This window comes from Capsella rubella, unplaced genomic scaffold (genome assembly GCF_000375325.1).
Source record: "Capsella rubella cultivar Monte Gargano unplaced genomic scaffold, Caprub1_0 scaffold_1, whole genome shotgun sequence".
Lineage (NCBI taxonomy): Eukaryota > Viridiplantae > Streptophyta > Magnoliopsida > Brassicales > Brassicaceae > Capsella > Capsella rubella.
In genome coordinates, this window is record NW_006238923.1 from 18,257,045 (window position 1) to 18,282,034 (window position 24,990).

Here is a 24,990-nt window from a genome sequence, read left to right on the forward strand (position 1 = left end):
AAAACAGTAGAGGGCTTTGATGTCTAAGTTTGAGGACACGACGGCGTTTGGTAGCACGTGCTTTGAACCTGTGGTGAAACCCTAAGGTGTGTCTATGTTGGTGAAAATGCTAGAGTCACCAGTCGAGCCCTCAACAGACCTTCACCGTCAGAGGAAGAAGCTAAAACTACCTAACCGCTTATAAAGGTCAATACCCGCGCAAATATCACCATCCCGGGTCGGATCGGATCTCCCGTGCTAAACCCAACCGGATCCATCCCGGACCGATCAATTTCACGACTGTTCTCCGGCGGTAGGATAAAGCTGAGTGCTTTTAAAAAAATTGAGGAAGGAAGAGGAATCAAATCTCCAATGGAGAGAAGTGAATCCGTCGATGAAGATGTATGTGTTTCACAACTCAAAAACCCCTCTTTTTTACACCTATTTCGCTCTCAAGCTCTAGTTTTTAGACATTTGGGGTTCGTGATCATCTTACATTAGATTTCACTAGGGTTAAGTATGATTTGGTTCACAAGTTTGACCCTAATTTGTGCTAGTGGTGATAAAGTTTATAGCTTTTTCACATGTTGGGGTTGCAAAGTATGTGTTTCATCATCCTTAGATGTTGTATTACAGGTGCAGGCATCTGAGTATTTACAGAACGACGAGATTCCTGAAAGAGATGATCCATTGTCAGATGGTGGATGCGCTTTACCTATAGATGAAGCTTTAGTTTGTAGTAGTGATCATGAGATTGATGTTGGATTTTGTCAAGACCAAGAGAGAAAGAGCGAGGATGATGCAACAGGAGAGTTTGATGAACAGAGCGGTTTACTTGCTGAGAGAAAGGATTTTGATGCACCAGCGGTTGGAATGGAGTTTGAGTCTTATGATGATGCCTATAACTACTATAACTGTTATGCCACTGAAGTAGGATTTAGGGTAAGGGTGAAGAATTCGTGGTTTAAGCGGCGTAGTAAAGAGAAGTATGGTGCGGTGCTTTGCTGTAGTAGTCAAGGTTTCAAGAGGATTAACGATGTGAATCGCGTTAGAAAGGAAACTCGAACTGGTTGCCCTGCAATGATAAGAATGAGACAGGTGGATTCTAAGAGGTGGCGGGTACTTGAAGTTACACTTGATCATAACCATTTGCTCGGTGCTAAGTTATATAAATCAGTTAAAAAGAATGGGACCGGGACCAAGAGGAAGTGTGTATCTAGCCCAGTCTCAGATGCTAAGACGATTAAGCTTTACCGGGCGCGCGTGATGGATACTGAGAACAGCGTGGACCCAAATTCGACTCTCAAGAAACAATTTCAGAATTCCGCTGGGTCGCCTGATTTGCTGAACCTTAAGAAAGGAGATTCCGCAGCAATCTACAACTACTTTTGCCGTATGCAGCTGACAAATCCCAACTTTTTTTACCTGATGGATGTAAATGATGAAGGTCAACTAAGGAATGTATTCTGGGCAGACGCTTTCTCTAAAATTTCTTGCAGTTACTTTGGCGATGTCATCTTCATTGACAATTCTTATATATCCGGAAAATTCGAGATTCCACTGGTGACATTTACCGGAGTGAATCACCATGGGCAAACTACATTGCTTAGCTGTGGTCTTCTTGCTGGAGAGACAATAGAATCTTACCATTGGTTGCTCAAAGTATGGTACAATGTCATGAAGTGTTCTCCTCAAACCATTGTCACAGACAGATGCAAGCCTTTAGAGGCTGCAATCTCTCAAGTGTTCCCAAGATCTCATCACCGATTCACTCTAACACACATAATGAGGAAGATTCCCGAGAAATTAGGAGGGTTACATAACTATGATGGCGTGAGGAAGGCATTTACGAAAGCAGTTTACGAAACATTAAAAGTTGTTGAATTTGAAGCAGCTTGGGGGTTCATGGTACACAATTTTGGGGTTATCGACAATGAATGGCTCCGTTCCTTGTATGAAGAGCGAGTTAAATGGGCTCCGGTTTATCTCAAAGACACGTTTTTTGCAGGAATCGCTGCTGCTCATCCTGGAGAAACCCTGAATCCATTTTTCGAGAGGTATGTTCACAAGCAAACACCGTTGAAAGAGTTTCTCGATAAGTATGAGCTAGCGCTTCAGAAGAAGCACAAGGAAGAAACTCTCAGCGACATAGAGTCTCTCACCTTAAACACCCTTGAGCTTAAAACAAAGTGTTCCTTCGAGACCCAACTCTGTAGAATCTACACAAGAAACATGTTCAAGAAATTCCAAGTAGAGGTAGAAGAAATGTACTCATGTTTCAGCACTACGCAGCTCCACGTAGATGGGCCTTTCGTTATCTTCCTTGTGAAAGAACGTGTCCAAGGGGAATCCAACAGAAGAGAAATCCGAGATTTCGAGGTCCTGTACAACAGATCAGTCGGTGAAGTACGGTGCATATGTAGCTGCTTCAACTTCTACGGATACTTATGCAGACATGCTCTCTGTGTTCTCAATTTTAATGGCATAGAAGAAATGCCTTTACGGTATATTCTACCGCGGTGGAGAAAAGACTACAAACGAGTCTACTTTGCTGATAATGACTCAACGACCGGTTTTGTCGATGGCACAGACCGTGTTCAATGGTTTGATCAGTTGTATAAAAACGCTCTTCAGTTAGTTGAAGAAGGAGCGGTTTCTTTAAATCATTATAAAGTAGCAATGCAAAGTCTTGAACAGTCTTTGGACAAAGTTCATAGTGTAGAGGAAAAACAAGAGTAGCGTTTTAGTGTTAATACAAGGATTTATGAAAAACTATATATCTGTAAATAATAATAAAAAATTTTATTTTTGTTTGCTCTAACATTTTATGTTCTTGACAAAGAGCTCTAGTAACAAAAGATGATCCGTTCAATTGCTATGTTGTGCAAAACTGCAAAATACACTACTGAAAGAAAAAAACAAATTGTGATTTCCCATTTTATCCCTATGGGCCTGTGAGCTTGTAAGATGACCTTAATGGGCTTTTGACACCCAAAAAGTATCCAAAAAATATCTGACGATTCCATTTCCCTCTACTTCATCTTTCAGAGTTTGTTTTGGCGCAAAATTCAGAAATTTCTCGTCGCCGGTGAGTTCTAAAGTTCCCTGAATCTATCATCTTTCAACTACAATGTTCATGAGTTTGTGATTTAGATTTTTTTTTTTTTCTCTTCAACGCAGCTTACAGTTTCCTTCATCCAGACGACCGCATCGTTACAACTCTACAGGTTTGGGAAACTCCGATTACAATTTAGTATTAACCTAAATTTGAATAAGCTTGTATGTGTTTGAATCTGGGCTTGGATTTTTGAAGAATCGCTTTATTTTCCAAATCAATTGGGTTTTTTCCAGAAAAATTAGTTCAGAGAGTGATTCGCTCATCGTCTTGTTTTCTCTGTAACAGTGAAATGAAGTTTAAGGCGTTTCTGACTGAGAATGGTGTGAGTCTCTTAGAGAAGAGGTTTCTTCCAGCATTTGACAAAATGGGGAAGCACTGTCACCTTCTTCTCACTAAAGAACACTTGTTCTTCCTTCATAACCTTCTCAATGGTGATGGAGTTCAATGCATTGCTCAGTTCCGCAAAGATGTTCTCTTTGATGATTATCGTATATCGAGCCAGAACGAGGATCGTATTGCTTTCTCCTTGGATATTGCTCTTCTGTACCGAGCCGTGAAGAGTAGTGTTAGTATTTGTACTGAGTTCAGTGGTGGGTTGGCTTCTAATAGATTGCAGATCAAACTAGTGAAAAAGCTGCCTCCTAACTGTACACAGCCGATGCCGTTTCTTACCTTTGAAACCAAGGGATATAAATCTGCTGTTATTCAAGATGTGCCTATATCGAAACCGCTGTCTCGTTCTCAAGTTATCGAGCTTCAGACTGCGCTTGACTCTGCTCAAGACTTGCCTCCTACTCTTGTTCAGGTCCAAGACCCGAATCAGTTGCAGAACTTTGTGGATCATATGAGACATGTTGGGGATGTTCTTAATGTCACGATAAGCAAGCACGGTGATCTGCAAGTGCAAATCTCTACAACTTTGATTAGGCTTGGCACTGAGTTCCAGAGGCTTTCTGTTATTGGCGAGAAATCTCAAGCTCCTGTTGAGGATAGGAACTTAAGTGCTCAGGCTCGTTCAGAGAGAGCTATTGCTAGAGGAGATGCTCAGTCTGTGCAAGTGAGTGTAAAGCACTTCTCAAAGAGCCTTCAGTGTCACTTAACCAAACCTGATTCAGCTTTCTATGGGATTGCTCCTCAAGGTGCTTGCTTGACAGTGATCTTCCAGTTCTTGGTTCCTGGAACCCGTCAAACCGATAAATCAATCAGTTTGCATTGCCGTCTTCCCGTGCTGGATCCAGGGTCCAACTGAATCTTCATCAAGGCTAACTCAAGGCTTAAAATATGATCAAATGTTTTAGTTTTTGCTTTTATGAGAAAGACTTTCTCATTAAGACCAAATATGTACCACTACACTCTCTTACAAGCTCTGAAGCATCAATGATCAAACTCAAAAATCTTAAACTGAAAAGAAAAACACAATAAACTTGACAAGCAACTTCACTCTTCTAAAAACACAAGCACAACCCACTCTAAAAAAAAAACACAACCAAAACCAGATTCTCACAAAATACAAAAAGAATGTGAAATCGAACAATAGAGACTTTTTTTTTATCTATTCTTATTCTTGTTATTTGTGAGCTCTCTCTTCTGAAATGATCTCTGAGCTTTCATTTATAACTTCCCCTTCGTTGTGTCCATTGAAAAGTGGATTAGCTTCAAGCTGAGACATTTTCTCCTTTGATTCATTCATCAGCATCTCCACAACTTCGGACATTGTAGGTCTCTTCTCTGGCTCCCTCTGAGCACAAATAAGCCCAACCAAAATTACCCTTTTCAGCTCTTCTTCCACATACTTCCCATTCAGCCTTTGATCCACAATTTCACCAAACTTTCTTTCGTAAACCAAAGGTAAAACCCATTCGGTAATACCCTGTTTTGTTGTTAAGTTTGCCCTTTCAATAGGTCTCTTACCAGTAACAAGCTCCAGCAAAACAATACCAAAACTATACACATCTCCCATGTCTGACTCTTTTCCTGATTCGATACATTCTGGTGATAAATACCCAATGTTATTACCCTTAATGATTTTGTTACCTCCATCTCTTGCATCATCTGGCATCATCTTACCATATCCGAAATCTGTAACCCGAGCTTCAAACTCAGAATCTAGCAGCACATTGCTTGCTCTCACATCTCCATGGACTATTCGAGGTGTGGCAAAATGGTGCAAGTAGCTGTTCAAATACAAAAATCAAAATTTTGACAACAGTAGATATTTCCAATTTATATGAACTATCTTGATCCTGAAGACTTACGCAATTGCCTGAGCAGAGGTTACAGCAATATTCATCCGCCTGGTCCAATCAAGAAGCGAATCTGATGAATGCTGACCATGTAGATGAGATACCAAACTCAAATTTGGCATGTAGTCATATACAATGAGTCGTTCTTGTCCTTCAGCACAGTAACCTCTTACACTCAAAAGATTCTTGTGGCGGATACGGGCAAGAATCTCGACTTCTACAGCAAAATCTATCTCTTCTCTGTTACTCCACGCCTTCAATCTCTTGACTGCAATCTACAGACAACAACAACAAAAACTCATTACAATATAAAAGATCAGAGAGACCAAATCTACACATTGTGATACAATGCTGACCCGGAAAATAACTAACAGATTTCTACAATATCAAGAAAGTTGTAGATAATCATTACTTGAGATCCATCCCATAGCTGACCCCAATACACACTGCCGAAGCGACCTTCACCAAGCTTGTTATCGTAATTAAAACTGTTTGTGGCTGCGTGAAGTTCCTTGAGTGAAAAAATCCTCCATGATGGCTCCGTTTTCACCTTCTTTTCCCTGTATAATTTGTGACATCAGAACAAATCAAACATTAGTTTCTTCTTAAGTTTATCAAATCTAAAACTATCCAACAGTACATTATAGTTTGAAAATTCCAAACTTTACACCAAAGACCAAAACTTTGAACATGAATAGACTCCTAAATTCAAGCATTCAAGAGAACTCGAGAGAAATGATATAACCCTAGTTAATAAGAACAGCTAAAACAGATGAAACCCAGAACAGATTTTGGAAGAACACAACAATTCGATAAAACCCATAAACCAAAAATTTCAAAGTTGAATCAAGATAAACATCATACGTACCGATCAAATCCTTTTCCACAGCAAAAGCAACTGAAAAATCGCATCTTTGAACAACCCACAAGCCAAAAAAAATTGATCTTTTCGTTTCAATACTCTTCCTCGTTGCTGCAGTAAAGAAGAGAGAAGAGAAGAGAAGAGTAAAGGTAACGCCTTTTTTCCAAGAGAATGTAACAGCAAAGCAACAAAAGAAAAAAACAGAAACTCCTCTTCGATATGCTTAATGAGAGAGAGAGAATTCGATTTTACTTCTTGAAGAAGAGAAGAGAAACAAATTTTGCTTAGAATATTCTTCTTTGCTTAACTCTTTTTGAATGTGGCTGTGTGGTTAGCTGTTTTAATTTGAAAAATTATACACTTTATAAAGAATCACATTATAATATTAGTGGGTGAATGATTGTGCATATCCACACATATAGTATTTATATTGTAATAATTAATTTTAAAGGTATGATATTCTATGTATTGTCTTTTTTTTTTTGAATTTTTAAGCTTTCCTTTTCATGTCCTGTTGATGACTCATGACAACTAATTAAAATGTCTTGATTTGAATCTTGGTGAATTTGCAATTTTTCTTATAGAAACCAAATTATATTAAAATCTAATTAAACATAGGAAAAAAATCTCTCTATATGAACTTTTATTTATTTTTATGTTCACCTAAAAAAAATCTCTATTTGGTTAGAGATTGTTAATTTAGACTGTTGTCAGACAAAATGTTAGCTCTCTTATCATAAAACTAGATTCGGATCCGCGCTGCAGCGCGGGGGAAAATTACCGGGTTTTTAATCTTTTGTACGTTGCGGGATAATTTATTTGTGTTTGCTTTACTTTATTTTGATTATTAATTAAATTCTATCATTTTTAGATTGTATTTTTGTGTTGGTTTCGAATATGTTTAAAATTATTTAAATTGTATGATTTTAGTTGGATTGTTAATTTTAGAACAATATGTGACATATATACATGTATAAATATTATACTATGAATCATTTTTAAAGTTTGGGGATTGACCCGCGGTACACCGCATAATCATAAATACATGATTTTAACTTGGACCTTTCATGCAGTTTTGTAGAATTGCAAATATCTAGAATAAACAAATAAAGAGCCAATGATTTCTTATTTCTTATCGTGTTAAAATGTAAAATCTGTGTTTATGTTACAATTTTCTGGTAGCAGAAACTTATTTATATAGATAATATTTTCTTAGAGTTAGGTTAGCGTTGAAAAAAAGATTAGCTTTATAATCAAGCCAGAAATTCGAAACTATTGCCAAATAAATATATTAAAGATGGTTGAAAATGAATTATCCCGTAATTGGTGTGAAGATCATAGTTAATATAGGAGAAAACTATACATCTAAATATTAATATAAGATATTTAAGGAACATTTTGTTTTGAAATATTATGGATAATTTGATAAATATTTTATATTTAATTTATATTTCTGATTTTTAGGTTAATTTGTTAAACCAATATACAAAATCATACATTAATGTATTTTTCCTTAAACAAATTAAGATTAATGTACTTTCCAAAACCGATATTGATGGTTTAATTTGGTAGATTTCGAAATAATATATATGGAAACTGGTATTTAATATCTTTAAATTTTTAGTAAGATCCAATTGAAAAATTTCGGATTAATTTTTTAAAAAAACCCGACCCAAGAAAATTTTGTACTTCTCTTTTACTATAGTAGGGATGCCATTTCTAACTTTCTACCAAGCCTTAAACCAAGGCAGGTCCAACTAATCATGCGCTGGTTTGATTCATTGTCCAGTTTTGGTTAAGTTTTACACCTAAATCCAGTTAATTTCAATTTCAATATCATGAATTGTTACAACCACTGTTTTAATTATATATCTATCTATCTATCTACAACAATTGAATAACTTGGAAAGTTTTGGATAGAGAGGCCAATCTGAAGCCCAACCGAGTCATATAACATATTAAATGGCCCATTTATACAACAAATTCAAAAGTAAGAACCGGTGTCGTTTTAACATTTAGTTGAATCAAGCACAAACCCAATAGATACCATCAACACTGAAAACAGAATTCAAAGAATCAATGATTCAAGAGTATTTTGATCTAAATACAAATAACTTTAGTTTCACCACCAGGGTGAGAACAAATGTGGAGCAATATCTATAGTTTTAACATTAGAGATATCACAGAAGAATCACTGTGGGAAACTGTTTCCTTTTCATGTGAAGAAGAGCAAAATCTAGTTTCTAGTATGTATAAAGTATAAACTGTAATGTTACAAGAAAGAATCTTACTTATAGAATATTATATATACACAAACATGTGTAGTGAGTCTTTATCATCAATCATCATCATCATCACCACAATAACCTATCTAATACTACTACTTGAATCGTGAACCCTTCTTCCCTTTACCATTTCCTCTATCTCTTCCTTGTAATGCTGAAGCCCAGAAGAAGAGAGAGATCCAAACTAGTACTGCAAGAAAGATCTTTACACGGTCTTGAACCATCGATGCTACTCCCACAAGACCTAAACGTTGAAATATAAGGATAAGACTTATTAGTCAATGAAACAAGATGTGAATCCAATTGATTGTTTTGGAGACTTTATCAAGATAATTCTCGTTCTGCAGCAAAAGACCAATGGCAAAACATTCACAAGCTATGAAAAGACAAGATTACTAACTCTTTGTCACAAAGATCAAAACTTTAGGCATATACCCTAATCAATCTTAAGTAATTCGATGCTCTCTGTATCTAAGCATCAATACCAACAACAAAGCTATTACAGTTAAACCATCTCCATTCCCAATTCCAAATTCAGTAATGCAATTTCATCGGAATTCGAATGATAGGAATTCAAAATTAGCAGTAAACAAAATCAAGAACTCAAGAGTTCAAAGTCTTATGGGTAAGAAGGGAAAAACACGAACTTGTGGGCTCATTCGTGTTTTTAGGCGGAGGTGGGTCGGGACTAGGCGGCGTTGGAGGGCCGAGAGGAGCGACGGCGACGCGTCGTACGCGGTCAGGAGTGGTGACGAAGAAAAGGGTTTGAGGATGAAGCCGAGACAACGGAGACGGTGAAAAGCACGACTGAGATGGAAGAGAAAGGTTTTGACGGAAGCGATGGAGGTAAAGGTTGGAGCTTGCACCACTCGTGTTGGAAAACGCTGTCGCCATTTTCTTCACAAGATATTTTTTGGACCGTGTCTTGTTTTGTTTTCTCTTTATTTTATTTATTTTCCTTCTTTCTTATAAATAATATTTTATTTTAAAATTTAATTTCCATTAAAAGTTGGTATTTGATAAAATTAGATAACGCATCAAATATCCAAAAATTAAAATCATTAATCTTACAAACATTGGTGAATGTTACACATTTGTAAATTTACATTTTTTAGTTATTAGATAATAGTTTAAAAAATAAACTGAAACAATACACTTGAATACTGTACTGATATCCTAATTATTTAATGTTTAACAAAAAACTTGTCTTAAAATGAGCCAAAAAACAAAAACCACTAATTCAAAATGTAACTTTCCATATGGGGCAAAATTAGACTCCTTGTTTAAAATATCAACATTTTTTTAGCTATATATATGATGCTCATAGTAAAATTTACTCCATTCTTTGCTTATTCATTTGGTCTTATTACATTGTAACATCAATTACTGTAAATAGCAATTTATTCCATTAGCATAACAAAACACACAACGAGTACAAACATTATTGGCTTATTAAACCAAAGACCCTCGAAACAACACCGTATCTCTTACCCAACAGAAATCTCCTGAACATCCTTCTTTGGCTTCTCCGTCCTAGGAATCACAACATTGAGCACTCCATTCTTGAGCTCTGCTTTGATCTCTTCAACCTTAGCATCGTCAGGCAACGACAAGCTCGTGTTGTAGTAACCATAACTCTTTGAAGACCAGTACTCGTCTTCTTCAGGTGAACCTTTTTCTTCTTCCGTCTTGTGTTCTCCTTTAATCACCAAGACTCCATCATCCACCGTGATCTTCACGTCATCTTTGGTTAGCCCTGGTACCTCGTATCTAAGTTTGTAACAGTCGTCTTGTTCTTTCACTTGACCCATTAGTTGAGATGGTCTAATGTTGAAGCTGTCGAAAATTCTGTTTATGTTCTCTGTTGCTTGCATCAGTGCGTTTCCTAGACTTGGAGTAAAAAACTCTGTTTTCAAGCCATTAACAAATAAAAAAAGACATGTGTTAATCAGTTGGTTAAGTTCATGTGATTTTATGCAACCAAAATGGAAAATGTAACATAATCCTAAATCTTCTGTTGATTTAAATGTATTAAAAATAATATATTGGATCGTAAAAATACAAACATACCATTTAGGGCAGGTGCAAAGTAGCCATGATCGTCGGTGTTACGCCAGAGACTTTTCCTGCCACGTCTCCGGTGAGAATTGCGTTGAGGAGATTTCTTCTCGGACACACTCACTTCTGTGTTCTTCTTATCCTCTTGTTGTTCACCGGTCGAAGTAGCCATGTATCTGTTTAGCTTCATAGGATTGTGTCGATTCCCGACCAAACCTTTTTCACAAGATTGACCAATAAGACTAGGAGACAGTTTTTGTTGAAGGTTTCTCAAAGCTAGACGAGCTAGAGCCATTTTTTACAAATCGATAATTTTCTTGATCTTGTTGTTTTCTTATTTTCCTTGTTTGTGTTTGAAAGAAAAATCCAAGATTTGTTGGGGTTTATAAAGATGAGATTAGGGTTTATGGTAAAATGTTTCTGAGAGGTGTTTAGAAGTTTCTAATAGTTTCTGGTTTCATTTCATTTAGGAATACCTTAAACCGACCGAGTAGCTTCTTGTTTCTTCTACAAACCTTTGTCTAGATAATCACAAGATTCTTTTCTTTTCAATACTCCTAGAAAAAACAAAACTCAACTTCATAATTCAATTATTATATACTTATATATATATATTTTTCCTCTTAAACCAGATTAATGTACAGTATAAACTACATACTTTTGATCCGATCAAAAAAAAAAAACTCAAAGACTTTTGTTATCGTATAAAAAATTCGATTTTAGTGGAATTAACCGAAACAACAACTTGGGCATAATCGCATAACTATATAAAAATCATTTAACTGAAATTTTTGGTTGTTTCCATTATTTTTATTTTTTATAAACAACGAACAAAAGCTGATTATATAACAAGACTGTTTAATTAACCAACTAAATCTGGTCAAATCGGAAAATTATATATTGACGTAACCGGTTTCAATACTCATAAGTAGGCATGTCAATTAGGGCTAAAGCCCGCGGGCTAGTTTGGCCCGGCCCTGAAAAACATCGGGCTCGGGCTTAAATATATATGTCCAGAAAAAACCGGGCCTTTTGGGCTAAGCCCATTCGGGCTAAAGGGTTTTTTGGGCTTAGCCCGGTCAGGCTCGGGCCGACCCGAAAAGCCCTTATACAAATATATTTTGAATTTTTTGAATATTTTAGTTTGATTAAAAGATTTGATTAATGTTATAGTTTTCATATTTACTTACTAGTCTTACTTATTACTTTTAAAATATTTATACAAAGCTAAAACTAAATATATATAAGTATCATGATTTTGAAATCATCAAAATATCTATTAAATTTTGACTCTATGTTATACTTTAAAGTATTTTAGTTCCATGTTTTATTGGGTTAAAGTGTAAATAATTTATTTGGCTTTTATTTTTTTTTCTCTTAAATTAAGTTAGTTTTATTGAATATTGATAAGTTATTTAAAATTTGATGCATTATTTTAATAGTAGACCTTTAAATATAGTTTTTAAAAAACTATTATAAACTTAGAAATTGATTTTTTTATCGGTAAATAAAGCTCGAAAAAGCCCGAAAAGCCCTGTAGCCCTGTTAGGGCCGGGCCGGGCTTTGAAATATAGGCTCGGAAATTTTTCGGGCCGGACCTGGCCGGGCTTACATATATGAGGGCTTTACGGGTTTCGGGCCGGGCCGGGCCGGGCTAGCCCGATTGACATGCCTACTCATAAGTAGATATAACTGGTTTTAGTACAATCCTCTAAATTATTATACCCCCAGAAACGAGAAATAATGACCATTTAATAATGGTAAAAAAGTGACCTCATATTTGCTTTAAAAAAAAATGCTAGTATTATATAACAGGATGAAATGAAAACAATTGTGCAAAGAGGCATGAACCATGATTTATTAGGTTTTGCAACTAGCTAGAATCTACTTTGTTTTCTACTTTTATAAAAACAAAAAAAACCGTTTATATATTCTTTTATAAATAAAACGAAAAAATGGGACCGGTTACGACATAAAAAGCCATGTGTCCAGAGCATTTGTCGAATTATTTAGCTTTTGGACCGACCCTTATCCACCTTTGGACCCTTGTTATCTTATTATATATAATGTCTCATTGTTTTTGTTTTATTCCTTTTCAATATATTACATTAATCAAAATACTTCAAAAACTAATGGTAAGTTAGGTTACATCAGTTAGTAGGTAAGCTTCTTGTGAGCAAAAACAAATAAACATAGATGATTAGTTATTTAGTTACTGTTAATTAGTCTTAAAACATCATTGTCCCTGTGAATGATTTTTATTATTATACGTATATTTCAAAACTCTTTAAGAAGTATATATATATCCAAACTTTTTACACACAGCGATTTTAGTTTCTATGTATCACAACCACTCTAAAGTCTAAACTAAACCATGATTAAAGGCGATCGTCATATAGAGGTACGTGTTGAATGCATAAAAGCATAGGCTATATTATATTCACGATTAGTTAGTTTTATGATTATAATCTAAAATAGAATTACTACAACTAACTAAACACGATAATTATATATTTTTGTGGTGGCGATCGACCATCACGTGGTTTTTTTTGGCGGTTAGTAAATTGGACCGACGGTTTTGTTTCGTTTTACAGACTACAGTGGACCATCATGGTTTTGTTTCGGTTCACCAAACACTTCACATGTGTGGGAGATACTGAGTTAGAGAAGTTGGTTCTGGTCAAAATTTGGCTACTTGACCGTATGAGTACAAAGTGTATATGATAACCCTAATAGATAACTGATGATAGTTTTGCATGATATTTTCAAAGAAACACTCAAATTTGAAAAAATTATACATTTATTCTAACCATCAATCATTCACATGTCTCTTGTGTTATCTATTCAAGTCCTAATCTTATTCATATGGACCATATGATATGGTAATGTTGTGCTAAAGACTAAGTTATTCATATGGTAATTTCGTCGGTCGAATATTCGGAATATACACAATCATGCTTACACTATTCTTCACTTTATCCATAAAAGATTAAGAGATAAACAAACATACTACTAATATTTTTTTTTTTTTTTTTTTTTTGTCATCAAATAAAAAGCTAACTCAAATGAGCCAACTTGACGGACAATTGTTTACAAACTTAATCAAATGCGGACTGGAACGAGTTTTACGTGCCAAGTAATCCGCTTTTACATTCAGATTTCTAGGAATAAAGGATAAAGAAAAATATGAGAATTCTTCCCTATCATTCTTGATATCCTCCAGGTAGACAGAGAAAGCCGGACATTCGTGAGGAGAAGACACCATCTTCATCAAGTCCGAACAGTCGGTAAGAAAAGCAACTTATATGAAGTCATGGCCAATCATGCATCGCATCGCCCACACCAGAGCTTCAACTTCCGAATGAAGAGGGGAAAGACTTCTTCGTAGGTTAGAAGCTCCCATCGTCGTGGAAGAATCATGTGCATGCCGACAAAACCATCCTAAACCTGCATACATATCTGTGGCCTTCCAAGACCCGTCAATGAAACAACGATAACCCTGAAACCTGGAAGGTATAGAACTCGGTAACCCAGGCATAACATTATCACCTACGGGGCCCTCTCTCGTAGTATTGGAGTCATCTAATTGTGCATCATACCAAGTACGAGCTTCATCTGTAGCTAGCCGGACGACATCTGAAGGGTTTTTATCTAGATTATCAAAAACCATATCATTTCTGGACTTCCAGATGTACCACAAAATCCAAGGACAAAACCTATACTCCTCCTTTACTAGTATACGCAAAATATAGTCCATATTAGCAAAAACAGAAGCCGTAGGGAACCCAATAGGCCCTACTGGGACGTTCGCTAATGCCCAAGTTTGCCGAGCTGGTGGACAATCAAAAATTACATGATTGACCGTCTCCATTGGGTCACCACATCGTCCACATCGCGTATCACAATTAATTCCCCGTTGACTCAAGTTGGCCAAAACAGAGATGCAAACTGTAAGTAATTGCCACATAAAATGATGAAGTTTAGGTGGACACCTAACTTTCCATATACATGCTAATAACGGAATGATATCTGGGCCGCACACTTGCGGAGTTGACATTTGTAGTGTTTGCATTCTGGCAGCATAATAACCGGATCTAACCGTATATCTCCCATTCTTTGTGAAGTGCCACCCGTAAGAATCTGTGATCGGACAATTTCCAATTGGGAGAGCATTTATCAATGAACTATCTTCCTGAGTGAAGTGCTCCTGTAACACATCTAAATTCCAAGAATTTGTTTGACGATCAATTAAATGACGTATGTGAAGTGAGGGATCCATAATTGATCCATTACTCTTAGCTGGTCTCGGGAATTGAGCTGGAATCCAAGGGTCCGTCCAAACGGATATAGAATCCCCTGTCCCAACTCTTTTAATGAGCCCTTTCATAACCAGAGATCTAGCTGATACCATGCTCCTCCATCCATACGATGGGGAATACGATTTGACCTGTTCCATTGGAGTTGCATTCCTATAGTACCTGCCCTTAAACACCTTTGCAAATAGGGAATTTGGGTAATCAATCAACCTCCAAAGCTGCTTTGCTAATAGCGCTGTATTGAAATCATTTACATCGCGGAAGCCTAACCCACCACTACACTTGCTAGAGCACAATTTATCCCATGCTCGCCAGTGCATTCCCCCAGAGTAACCATTTGAACTCCACCAAAACTTTGCCACTGCACTTGTCAGTTTAGACGTAATCGACTTGGGAAGACGAAAACAAGACATCACATAGGTCGGCAATGCTGACGCCACTGACTTAATCATAACTTCCTTGCCTCCTTTAGATAGTAATTTGGCCGACCACCCATTTATATGGGTATTTAGCCTATCGCGTACAGAGGAAAAAACCTGAGTTTTAGCTCCTCCTAGACTTTCCGGTAAACCGAGGTATGAACCCATCCCCCCTAACTTCACCATTCCTAGAGTCTCTTGAACCTCAGTTCTCACCGCTGCATCCACTTTATGACCAAATTGGAGTGACGATTTGTCAAAATTTATTTGCTGACCTGACATCTTTTCATAAGCTCTGAGGATCTCCAAAACAACTGTACACTCCTCTTTAGTTGCTTTACAGAAAAACAAGCTATCATCCGCAAATAATAAATGCGAAATTGCTGGACATTTATTCCCAACCTTGATCCCCGTTAAAAGTTTATCATTCTCCGCCTTTCGGATATTTGCAATTAAGACTTTCGTACAGAGTATGAATAGGTATGGAGATAGTGGATCACCTTGTCTCAAACCTCTTTCCGGACGGATAGAACCTTGCGGCTGACCATTGATGAGAACCCTATACTCTACCGAAGTTACACAAAACATAATCCACGAAATCCATTTCTCGGAGAAACCAAACATACTACTAATAATGTAAACACTTTATTGCATTTATATATGTTTTTAAACATGTTAAAGACAAAGAAAAAACAGATGTTGCTATTTCTGTTTAAGATAATTTGGTAAGACTAAGGTGACACACTTAATCATGAAGGTTTTGTACGTTCTACATGTATATATATACATATTCTTTTTTGGATTATAAACTAAAATTTTATAATATTTATGGTTCCACAGACATAATTAAAATCATCTGTCTCCAACAAAAATATTCAAATCTGACAGCATCAAATTAAAACTAATAACGATTCCATTTTTTCTAATAAATAATCTCTTTTTTCATTTTAACAAATAGTATAAGTTTTAACTTTTAATATTTTCACACATATGAAAAAATACATGTAAATTTAACAACATATACGTTATTGTGTGACAATTTTTTATAACTCTAAATCAACATTTTCTTTTTCAAATAATCTTAATCGTTTTATTGTTTTTTTCCACACAAAGTAAGAAAAGTTAGAAAACAATCAATCTTTGATATATTTTATTCTTTTCAAAATTTTAATATAAAAATATTATAACACAAAAATTAAAAATTATGTAGAACGACAACTAAATTAAAAGGTAGGAATAATATTCTACCTTGTTTTTTTTTTTTTTCACAAATTGTCACCATTGACTAACAAAAATACGTTAAAAACTTATAAAATTTATCTGTTAGAAACAAGATTTTCTTCTTCTAGAATTTGGATCAATTATGAACAAATCGGAATACAATTTTGTTTTTTACCCGTTTCTTGTCGCTGAAAACTCTATTTCACATATGTCAATCATCTAAATCATCACATTGGCTGATTTCCCCAACTAGAAAAATTATATACAGAGAAATCGAATCATCCGAAAAGCTAATAATGATCTACAATAGTTAATTACCCTAATGAGATATATATCTCCACAACTTAAATTATAATCACTTTTTTCTTTTTGCTTTCTTTTTATTTTCTGCATTTTTGGGGGTAACAAAAAAGTCAATAGGAGCACTGAACACGATGATCTCTGTCTCTAAGAATCCCATTGTAGAGAGCAATCCGATTAGCAGGCATGTCGTTTCTACAAACCGAACCGGTTTTCTCCGGTTTAATCATCTGCTCCGGTACAATTCTCCTCAGATGTTCCCTCTTCTTACGATACTCTTCACCGTTACCTCTCGGCTCTTTCACATTCTCTGCGAATTTCACTTTCTTCTTCTTCCTCTGTTTTTTCTTTTCCTCTGTCATCAAATATAAATTCAGAAACTTTGTAAGAATTTGGTCGCCAGAGGATGATTGGAGAAGAAAGATCGGAAAAGGGTACCTGAAGAAAGACATGGAGGGAGGATCCGTTGATCTGAGGATGTCTGAGTACCAGAGAATTGGCGGGAGATAGCAAGAAACAGAGCAGTGCTTGAGAAAACCATGGCGGTTGCGATCACTACGCCATGAGAACAGCTGAGTATACAAGTCATGTTTATGTTGCTTTCTTGGGAGATTCGAAGATTCAGGAAAGATTTTAAACTTTTAAAGAAGAAGAGAGGAAGAGAAGTTGGTGATCGATGAATGAGTGAGTTGAGAGAAGAGAAGAGAAGAGAAGAGAGAGCATGTGTTGTGTTGCAGAGAGAGTTGTTGTGTTAGTACCACAACAACAACAACAACAACAACAAAAGTCACGCACCAGAGAAAAAGTACTGTTGAAGTTGAACGGTGGGAGATCTCTCTTGTCTCTCTTATTAAAAACTTTTAAGAGTTTTTTTTTGGAATTGAGTTTGCTTAAGGTCTTCTCTTCTGACAACAAAATCAAAAGGGTGAAGTTATTTTGGTGTGTGTGCTGTCTTCTCTCTTTTATTATCTTCTGTTGGAAAAAGTAGAGAAAGTGTGTGACGATTGGGGTTTGGTTTTAGTCACAGGCGCTCCTTAGAAAAAATCAAGTTGGAAATGAGAAAAATCTTCTATCATTAATTAACCATATATTTATATTTATAACTAGATGCATTGCAATGAGATATATATGACTAAAAATTCTCTTCTCACCATAATAATTTCACTTTGCGAAAAATTTATGTGTATTCAAAATTCTTTACTATTGCAATTTATTTTCTTTCTTTTTTTGATATTTTTTTTTTACTATTACTATATTTATGATTAGTTTTTAAATATCTATATAGTATATTTTTATTGCATACTACATTTTAGTGCATAACATTTTCGTTTATCTTTTAAAAGCCAATGAAACAACTTTCACTACCTTTTTATTGTTTCTTAAAGAATTTTAACTAATTAAATATTTCTTAAGAACTTTATTCGTATCTATTAAATTAAAAAAATTATGCACGTGGTCTAATTTTACTATTCAATAATTTCTTGTTATAATTTTATTCAACTATATCTCACGCCAACTTCTCTAACTGTTTTTTTCCTTCATTTAAAAATTGAACCATAGCTGTATATAAATTAATTTATCACATAAAAAGAGAGGAGAATAATAGTATTAAAATTTTGTGTTCGAAGTTTGTTTTCGTTTAAAACAAAATAAAATCAGGAATTGTGATGAAGAGAAATCTTAGAAGGACAAGGCATTGAGTGTGAGAGAGTTGGGATTCTTAAAGAGTTGAAAATTGAAATGAACCTCTTCCACTCAGTTCGATGATCCGATCTCTCTCTATCTCTCTTTATATCATTAAAAACATGAAGACAGAAACTGGTGTCTACGTGAACATCGGTTCTAGCCACGTGTCCTGTTTCAAAACCTAATTTTGCCGCGTTTCTGTACGTTTAAAATCCTAATCAAATACGAACATGAGGTTTTTGATAAGCCAATTATTAGAGCCAACATGTGTAACGCTTTTAGGAAACTTCTTTGTATTTTCTTCGATTGTGATATCTAGAGAAGACTAGACCAACTTCTCTTTCTCTCTTTCTTTACCAAAAGGAAGAAGAAGAAAATAGATTCTTCTATATTATAAATTTCGATTATACTTTTGCACCAAAAAAAAAGTTAGTCTATATTATTATAACCTTGAATGATTATAATTAAGAAAGCTTGTGGACTAAAAAGTTGAACTCATTAATTAGAGTGAAACAGAAACATTGTAACATCAAAACCATCTAACGATGGATTGGTTGAAGGATTTATACTAAGATTAGAGGTCGTAATTTTTTTTCATCCCACTATAATTTCAAAAATACGATTTTTTCGCAATTCGAGGATATAATGTTGTTTTGGTTCAAGATTCTTCCAGTTAATATAAGAGAAGTTTATAAATTCCATACAAATGTTTTTTGTTTTGTAGTTCCGGGGTTTTTGTATCACAAATTATATACTCCTAATTATCAAGAGAAAAGATTCAAGCAGCTATCATTGTATACGGCTAGTTGTGTTTAGGATACTAACTACTTGAGATAGAGAGAGAGACGTCAGTACAAGAAGTTAAGCTAAGGTCTTTAAAGTTATGAGATAATGTAAAGAAGAAAGAGACAGTCACATGGTTGATTGACTTTGATGTCCTAAATAACGTCAACCACACACGTTAACTAAATTTCTTCCTTTCATATGTTCACACTTATTCATGCATGATTAATGATGGTTTTTGGTAAGCCAAAAATATTGTGAGACTCCCCTAATCCAGTAATCTTAATCCGGAAGTAACTCTTATTTTATGAAATGAGTATTCTTAGTGATGCAGCGCATATTCACGTCAACGACCATGACAACAACTTTGTTGTTCTTTTTAAATGGGCCTAAAGTAATGGGTTTTAAAACTATACTATGTCAATATTCTTTTACATTAGATTAGGGTTTTGGTTTTATGATTCTTATTTAAATGATCCTTACGTTGTAGAATAGATCAGTTTTGGAATATTGAATAAACAAGTTTTTAAGAGAGCTTTGCCTAAAGCCTAGAGAGGAGGACTCTCAACCCTAAAGAGCTTCTTGTCCGAAGCCCTGAGAAGAGGATTCTCGCCTTATCCTTATTGCTTCTTCGTCAAGTTTCGACGTTCTAAGCAAGATCCGTTCGTGAATCTAAGTCTCCTTGAGATCTAGCGTTCTCGTTCGTTATATAGCTTCCGCTCTCCATCAGTTGGTATCAGATTCATCTCGTTCCTGGTGGTTTGATTTCCTTCTGTTGATGTCTCTGAAAGACATGTGTCGGGAGACCAATTTTAAGTTGGATATTCCCAAGTTCTATGGTGGATTTTCTAGTGATTCATTATTAGATTGGCTCGTGGATGTGGAAGAAATTTTGGAGTTTCAAAGCCTTACAGATGATCAATTGGTTTCGCTTGTGGTGAAGAAATTTCGAGGACAAGCAGCATCATGGTGGCAACAAGTGAAGACAACACGTAAAAAGGCTGGAAAGAAGCCTATTACATCATGGGATAAACCTAAACAGAACCTATGTTCAACCTTTTTACCTCGTAATTATGATTACACATCATATGGTTGTTTCCAAACTTTGAAACATGTGGATATACCCACATACGTAAACCATGTCGCCGTAGATAATATTTACGGTGATAAATTATCTACCTCAGAAGCCCTCTCCTATGATGCATATCCAATATTCGAGGTCAAAGTGGCTGAAGACGATGGTGTTGTGGAATTTATAGACAAGGATATCATGGTCACAGCAAAAAGCAGCGACGAGCTAGTGAACACCAATGCTACGACAGCCGTTGAAAATACTTTCGTACATCAACTCGGCGAACTGCCTTGTGTGATTTTTGATGACGATTGTGATGCGAATGCTGATCACATCCAAGACAAAGAAACCGATCTTACTTTTACAAACATTACTAATCTAGTTAACTGTATCAAAACAACATATTTCGTCTCTTATGTCTTTGATCCGGTTGATGATGGTGGTGAGGATGACTTCAACAACGCAAATTTTATCGGGAATCAAGGGGTGAATAACACGAAGCTTTCTCCAATTAACCATGACTTAGTGATCACCAGTTTTAATGGGAAGGCTGAAGCTTCATACATGGATAAGGGGAACCACATTTATCCTATTTCTCGTGCAAACCATCATTGGAAAATCAATGGCGAACCTCCAGATTGTGGTCGTAGCTGGTTGTTGCTTTTTCACGAAGAGGTAGCTCTTTATTACAAGAATTATGCTGATCCCGTGTTTGATAATTATATAGATAAAAAGAGTTGTTCTTGTGATTCTGGCGGAGGAGATATGGAGAGAACTGAATTTGCAGCTCTTGTTCATTTTTGCCATTGGAGAATACCAAGAAAAGATTTCCATGTGCGCAGTTCAAAGATGGAGTTTCTTAATTGGGTATTTGGTTACAAAACCCCTATCAATATTTCTTTGTGCCGGCAACGTAACGTCCATGGTGAAAACGCATGTATCATATGCCATATTTTCTTTTCTTTTCCTATGGGAGCAGAAAATAAAAACAAGAGGCATATTGCGGGTTGTTGTGTTGAAAATAGCATAATGATGATGCTAGTATCCCGTGATATCATGAGATTAGCTTCAGAGGCCACCACTTCCATGTGTAGTCATGCTTATTCACTCACTACAAGAACATGTGAAGGAAGTAAGGAATTTCAGATGTTATTTGTCATACAAGATGAAGCGCAACATGAGCGGAGTGGCGCAATTAATATTATGCATCACTGTGATTTAGAACTAGAGGCATCACCTTCGATCAGTCGTCACTATGAAGAGAAGGTGGAATGGCATGAAAATATAATTGTGACGAGAGGGAATTACAAGATCAAAGTCAACAGTGCTTTTCTCATGCGTATGTGGCTGTCTTCTATGGGGGTGTCATTGAGTCAGGGCATAGTGGAGATAATGCACGTTCCACATAATTATTGTTTCGCCTCTTGTGCTCCACGTATAGTGCCTCAATTTCACTCTTTATTGACTCGTGTCTTTGTTGGATGGGAGACTTCTACGATACGACGTGGTGATTTCCTTATCAAACATTTGGAGATTTTAATTGGAGTCAAGACATGTCGTAGAGGGAAAGATGGTATTTTGTACTGTGGTGACAACAAATTTGGTGAATTGTTTGAGGAGTTTAGTAATAACAAGAAAGGTCATCATATGGTTGCAGTGGGTTCTTTCGTTGGTCACGTGTCGAAGTTCCATATCTTACACCACCGTGAACACCTCGCCCAAGTGGAGTCAACATATGTTCGCATGGCTTTTATGTGTCTTCACCAACATATTTCTCGCGTGATGATTATCCTACCTATATTGTTTCAAGCTGTGTTGAAATGTGGAGCTTTTCAGTGGGTAACTGGCCCTGTTCGTAGGTCTCTCTTGGATTCTACATCCATGTTCACGTCATTTAATTGTTGGAGAAACGTTTCTTGTGGAGCAGGAAATCTATTGATCTATGGAAAGTTAAACCTAGCATCGGCTTGTTTCTCTACAAAGGTTCGTTTCTTGGTGGGTAAGAAGACCACACATGTACCAGTTATTTTGCTGATGTGGAAGTTACTTGACCTCAGCTTAAGTACCAAATCCTCATATCATGCTCCAACGAAGATCCTAGTCCGAGAGTTCTTGAAAATGACGTGTTGTTTGTTGCGTGACAATCGTACACGAGGGGATGCAAGGTGTTGGCAGTCGGGAGAACTCATGAATGTCTCTCGCTATGTCTCTATCCACAACCTCATTTTTCGACAATTTCACGGTGATTTAGTATGGTTTCCACGTTATTGTCTTTGTTCTTATACATATCACCATGCGTCATTATTTTCACCAGACAAAGAGAAAAGATTTAAGGAACAAGAGGATTTGTTCGTCAACGGTATTCCACGAAGCTTGGAAACTACGATTGTTTTAACAGAGGTTCAATATGGTGGAAATTTCCGAAAGCTACACTTTAAGCGGGGAAAGAAACGTCACCAAGTTCTTCAGCGAAAATATTATGAATTGGTGGACAAAGGATATCTTCAAAGCTTTAAGATTTGGGATCGAATCTTTCTAACCCGGAGGGAGAATTACGATTCGAGGTCGAATCTTTCTAACCCGGAGGGACTGATGCAGCGCATATTCACGTCAACGACCATGACAACAACTTTGTTGTTCTTTTTAAATGGGCCTAAAGTAATGGGTTTTAAAACTATACTATGTCAATATTCTTTTACATTAGATTAGGGTTTTGGTTTTATGATTTTTATTTAAAGGATCCTTACGTTGTAGAATAGATCAGTTTTGGAATATTGAATAAACAAGTTTTTAAGAGAGGTTTGCCTAAAGCCTAGAGAGGAGGACTCTCAACCCTAAAGAGCTTCTTGTCCGAAGCCCTGAGAAGAGGATTCTCGCCTTATCCTTATTGCTTCTTCGTCAAGTTTCGACGTTATAAGCAAGATCCGTTCGTGAATCTAAGTCTCCTTGAGATCTAGCGTTCTCGTTCGTTATATAGATTCCGCTCTCCATCACTTAGACTCTTAAAACCATCCATATGCGCCAATTTAAAAACAATGTACCTCGACTGAAACTAGGAGTTTCAGTAGAGACCTGCGATTTACTCTTCCTTGAGTGATCAGTGATCACAGTATATTAGATTTGTCGCTTACGTTACTAGTGTACCTCACTGACCATATTCTTTAGTTTGTCGGTACTTTCTTCATGATCTGTGACTTGCTCTTTTTTTTTTTTTTTTGTAATTCTTCAAGATATAAAAATATTAGTGGTTGCGATGTGAATTCGTATATATATGAGTGATAAAGCAGAGCAATATGTTAATAATATTTCTTAGGCTAGGAAGAATTGTGTATTTGTGTGTTGACTATTGAGTAGAGAAATCTGTGGACGTTTAATGGAAATCAAGTTGGTTTGATTTGGTCACAGGCGCTCGCAAAAAAAAAATAGAAAAAAATCAAGTTGTGGAAACTGGAAATGGAAAAATCTTCTATCATTAATTACTCTTCTTCATTGTTTTTAGTCTCACTATACTAGCAGTTGACCCGCGCTGCGCGCGAGAGATTTATATATATTTCTTTAATTTTTTATTCATATTGTGATATTTTATTTATTTTCAAAACATATTATAGTTATTTTCTCTTGAATTATTATCTTTCAATATTTAAATTTGGATTAAAATCATTTTCTTTTTCATCATGTTATAAACTAATATTTCACTTTCAATTTTATTTTTCCCCTTTAAGATTTTATATGTACAATTACATAAATGTTGTTTTTATTCTACCATAAATTGAAAATTTACTTACATTCTTAAAGTCAGTAACACATTTAAAATTTTAAACTATGATCAATTTAAAATGAAAGTTGAATTATATTATTACCACTAACTAATATAAAATGAAAGTATTTCTTATTTAACATTTCATTTATTTACATAATTTATTTTTATTTATATAAATTTTCTATTAATTAAATAAGTAGCATAAATATGCACTAAATGAATGTTTTAAATATTTTAATGTAGGAAAAATGTGGTTTATGTGGATGCTTATGTGGCATCATGAGAAGAGAGAAAAAACTAACTTTATATATATAGATTATGATAACAATATACCACGTTAGAAGTTCATGTGGTATATTATTATCTCTAATATCATACCATAGTTTATAAGTAGATGCATTGCATTGAGATAAATATGACCAAACTTCTCTTCTCACCACAATAATTTTTACTTTGCGAAAAGTTTATATGTATTCAAAATTCTTTACTATTACAACCAGTGGCGGATCCAGAAAAATTTCTTGCGTGGAGCACATATCATATACATATATAAATTATACAATAAACTTCTTGAATGTATATTTTGCATTTTTAATGAGCCAAAATTTTAATAATATTTTTTATTGGTATAGAGATATTTTAAAATAAACTGTTACAAAATTACAATTCACCCATAATATAGACACACATATAAACCTTTAAAATAATAAATTAACTATAAAATGATAATGCTTTTTAATGTTACTAATTTGCCAATTTTATTACGATTTTTTCAATTAAAATATATGTATACTAAAAAATAAAATTGAATAGAATAAAGAAAAACGCAAAATACATCACGTAACAAAAGAATAATAAAAAGGAAATGACTAAAGAAAGACATAGAAC

The 24,990-nt window shown here is 35.3% G+C and overlaps 7 protein-coding genes across 7 annotated transcripts; 3 read left to right on the forward strand and 4 right to left on the reverse strand.

The window, feature by feature from the left end:
• Positions 1-82: 82 nt before the first annotated feature.
• LOC17899067 (protein FAR1-RELATED SEQUENCE 6) lies at positions 83-2,774 on the forward strand. Its single transcript, XM_006306835.2, has 2 exons — positions 83-381; positions 616-2,774. Exons 1-2 carry the CDS (start codon positions 352-354, stop codon positions 2,716-2,718), a joined length of 2,133 nt encoding a protein of 710 aa, XP_006306897.1. The 5' UTR covers positions 83-351; the 3' UTR covers positions 2,719-2,774.
• A 277-nt stretch (positions 2,775-3,051) lies between these two features.
• LOC17899215 lies at positions 3,052-4,578 on the forward strand. The gene is made up of 3 exons (XM_006306233.2): positions 3,052-3,067; positions 3,160-3,206; positions 3,383-4,578. The coding sequence occupies exon 3, from the start codon at positions 3,387-3,389 to the stop codon at positions 4,344-4,346; it is 960 nt and encodes a 319-aa protein (XP_006306295.1). The 5' UTR covers positions 3,052-3,067; positions 3,160-3,206; positions 3,383-3,386; the 3' UTR covers positions 4,347-4,578.
• Positions 4,465-6,495, reverse strand: LOC17898296 (PTI1-like tyrosine-protein kinase At3g15890). Its single transcript, XM_006305151.2, has 4 exons — positions 6,209-6,495; positions 5,753-5,900; positions 5,353-5,615; positions 4,465-5,271 (listed from the first exon to the last, which is right to left on the reverse strand). Exons 1-4 carry the CDS (start codon positions 6,250-6,252, stop codon positions 4,665-4,667), a joined length of 1,062 nt encoding a protein of 353 aa, XP_006305213.1. The 5' UTR covers positions 6,253-6,495; the 3' UTR covers positions 4,465-4,664.
• Positions 6,496-8,427: 1,932 nt separating this feature from the next.
• Positions 8,428-9,414, reverse strand: LOC17897781. The gene is made up of 2 exons (XM_006304225.2): positions 9,135-9,414; positions 8,428-8,731 (listed from the first exon to the last, which is right to left on the reverse strand). Exons 1-2 carry the CDS (start codon positions 9,379-9,381, stop codon positions 8,583-8,585), a joined length of 396 nt encoding a protein of 131 aa, XP_006304287.2. The 5' UTR covers positions 9,382-9,414; the 3' UTR covers positions 8,428-8,582.
• Positions 9,415-9,811: 397 nt separating this feature from the next.
• LOC17898310 (26.5 kDa heat shock protein, mitochondrial) lies at positions 9,812-10,922 on the reverse strand. Its single transcript, XM_006303272.2, has 2 exons — positions 10,558-10,922; positions 9,812-10,393 (listed from the first exon to the last, which is right to left on the reverse strand). The coding sequence occupies exons 1-2, from the start codon at positions 10,838-10,840 to the stop codon at positions 9,975-9,977; spliced, it is 702 nt and encodes a 233-aa protein (XP_006303334.1). The 5' UTR covers positions 10,841-10,922; the 3' UTR covers positions 9,812-9,974.
• A 5,786-nt stretch (positions 10,923-16,708) lies between these two features.
• On the reverse strand, positions 16,709-17,832 carry LOC17899228. Its single transcript, XM_006303639.2, has 2 exons — positions 17,240-17,832; positions 16,709-17,156 (listed from the first exon to the last, which is right to left on the reverse strand). The coding sequence occupies exons 1-2, from the start codon at positions 17,388-17,390 to the stop codon at positions 16,915-16,917; spliced, it is 393 nt and encodes a 130-aa protein (XP_006303701.1). The 5' UTR covers positions 17,391-17,832; the 3' UTR covers positions 16,709-16,914.
• A 2,231-nt stretch (positions 17,833-20,063) lies between these two features.
• Positions 20,064-22,881, forward strand: LOC17898085. The gene is given in 3 exon segments (XM_023788781.1): positions 20,064-22,144; positions 22,202-22,788; positions 22,790-22,881. Coding segments are annotated over 3 exon segments (2,760 nt in total).
• Positions 22,882-24,990: the final 2,109 nt, after the last annotated feature.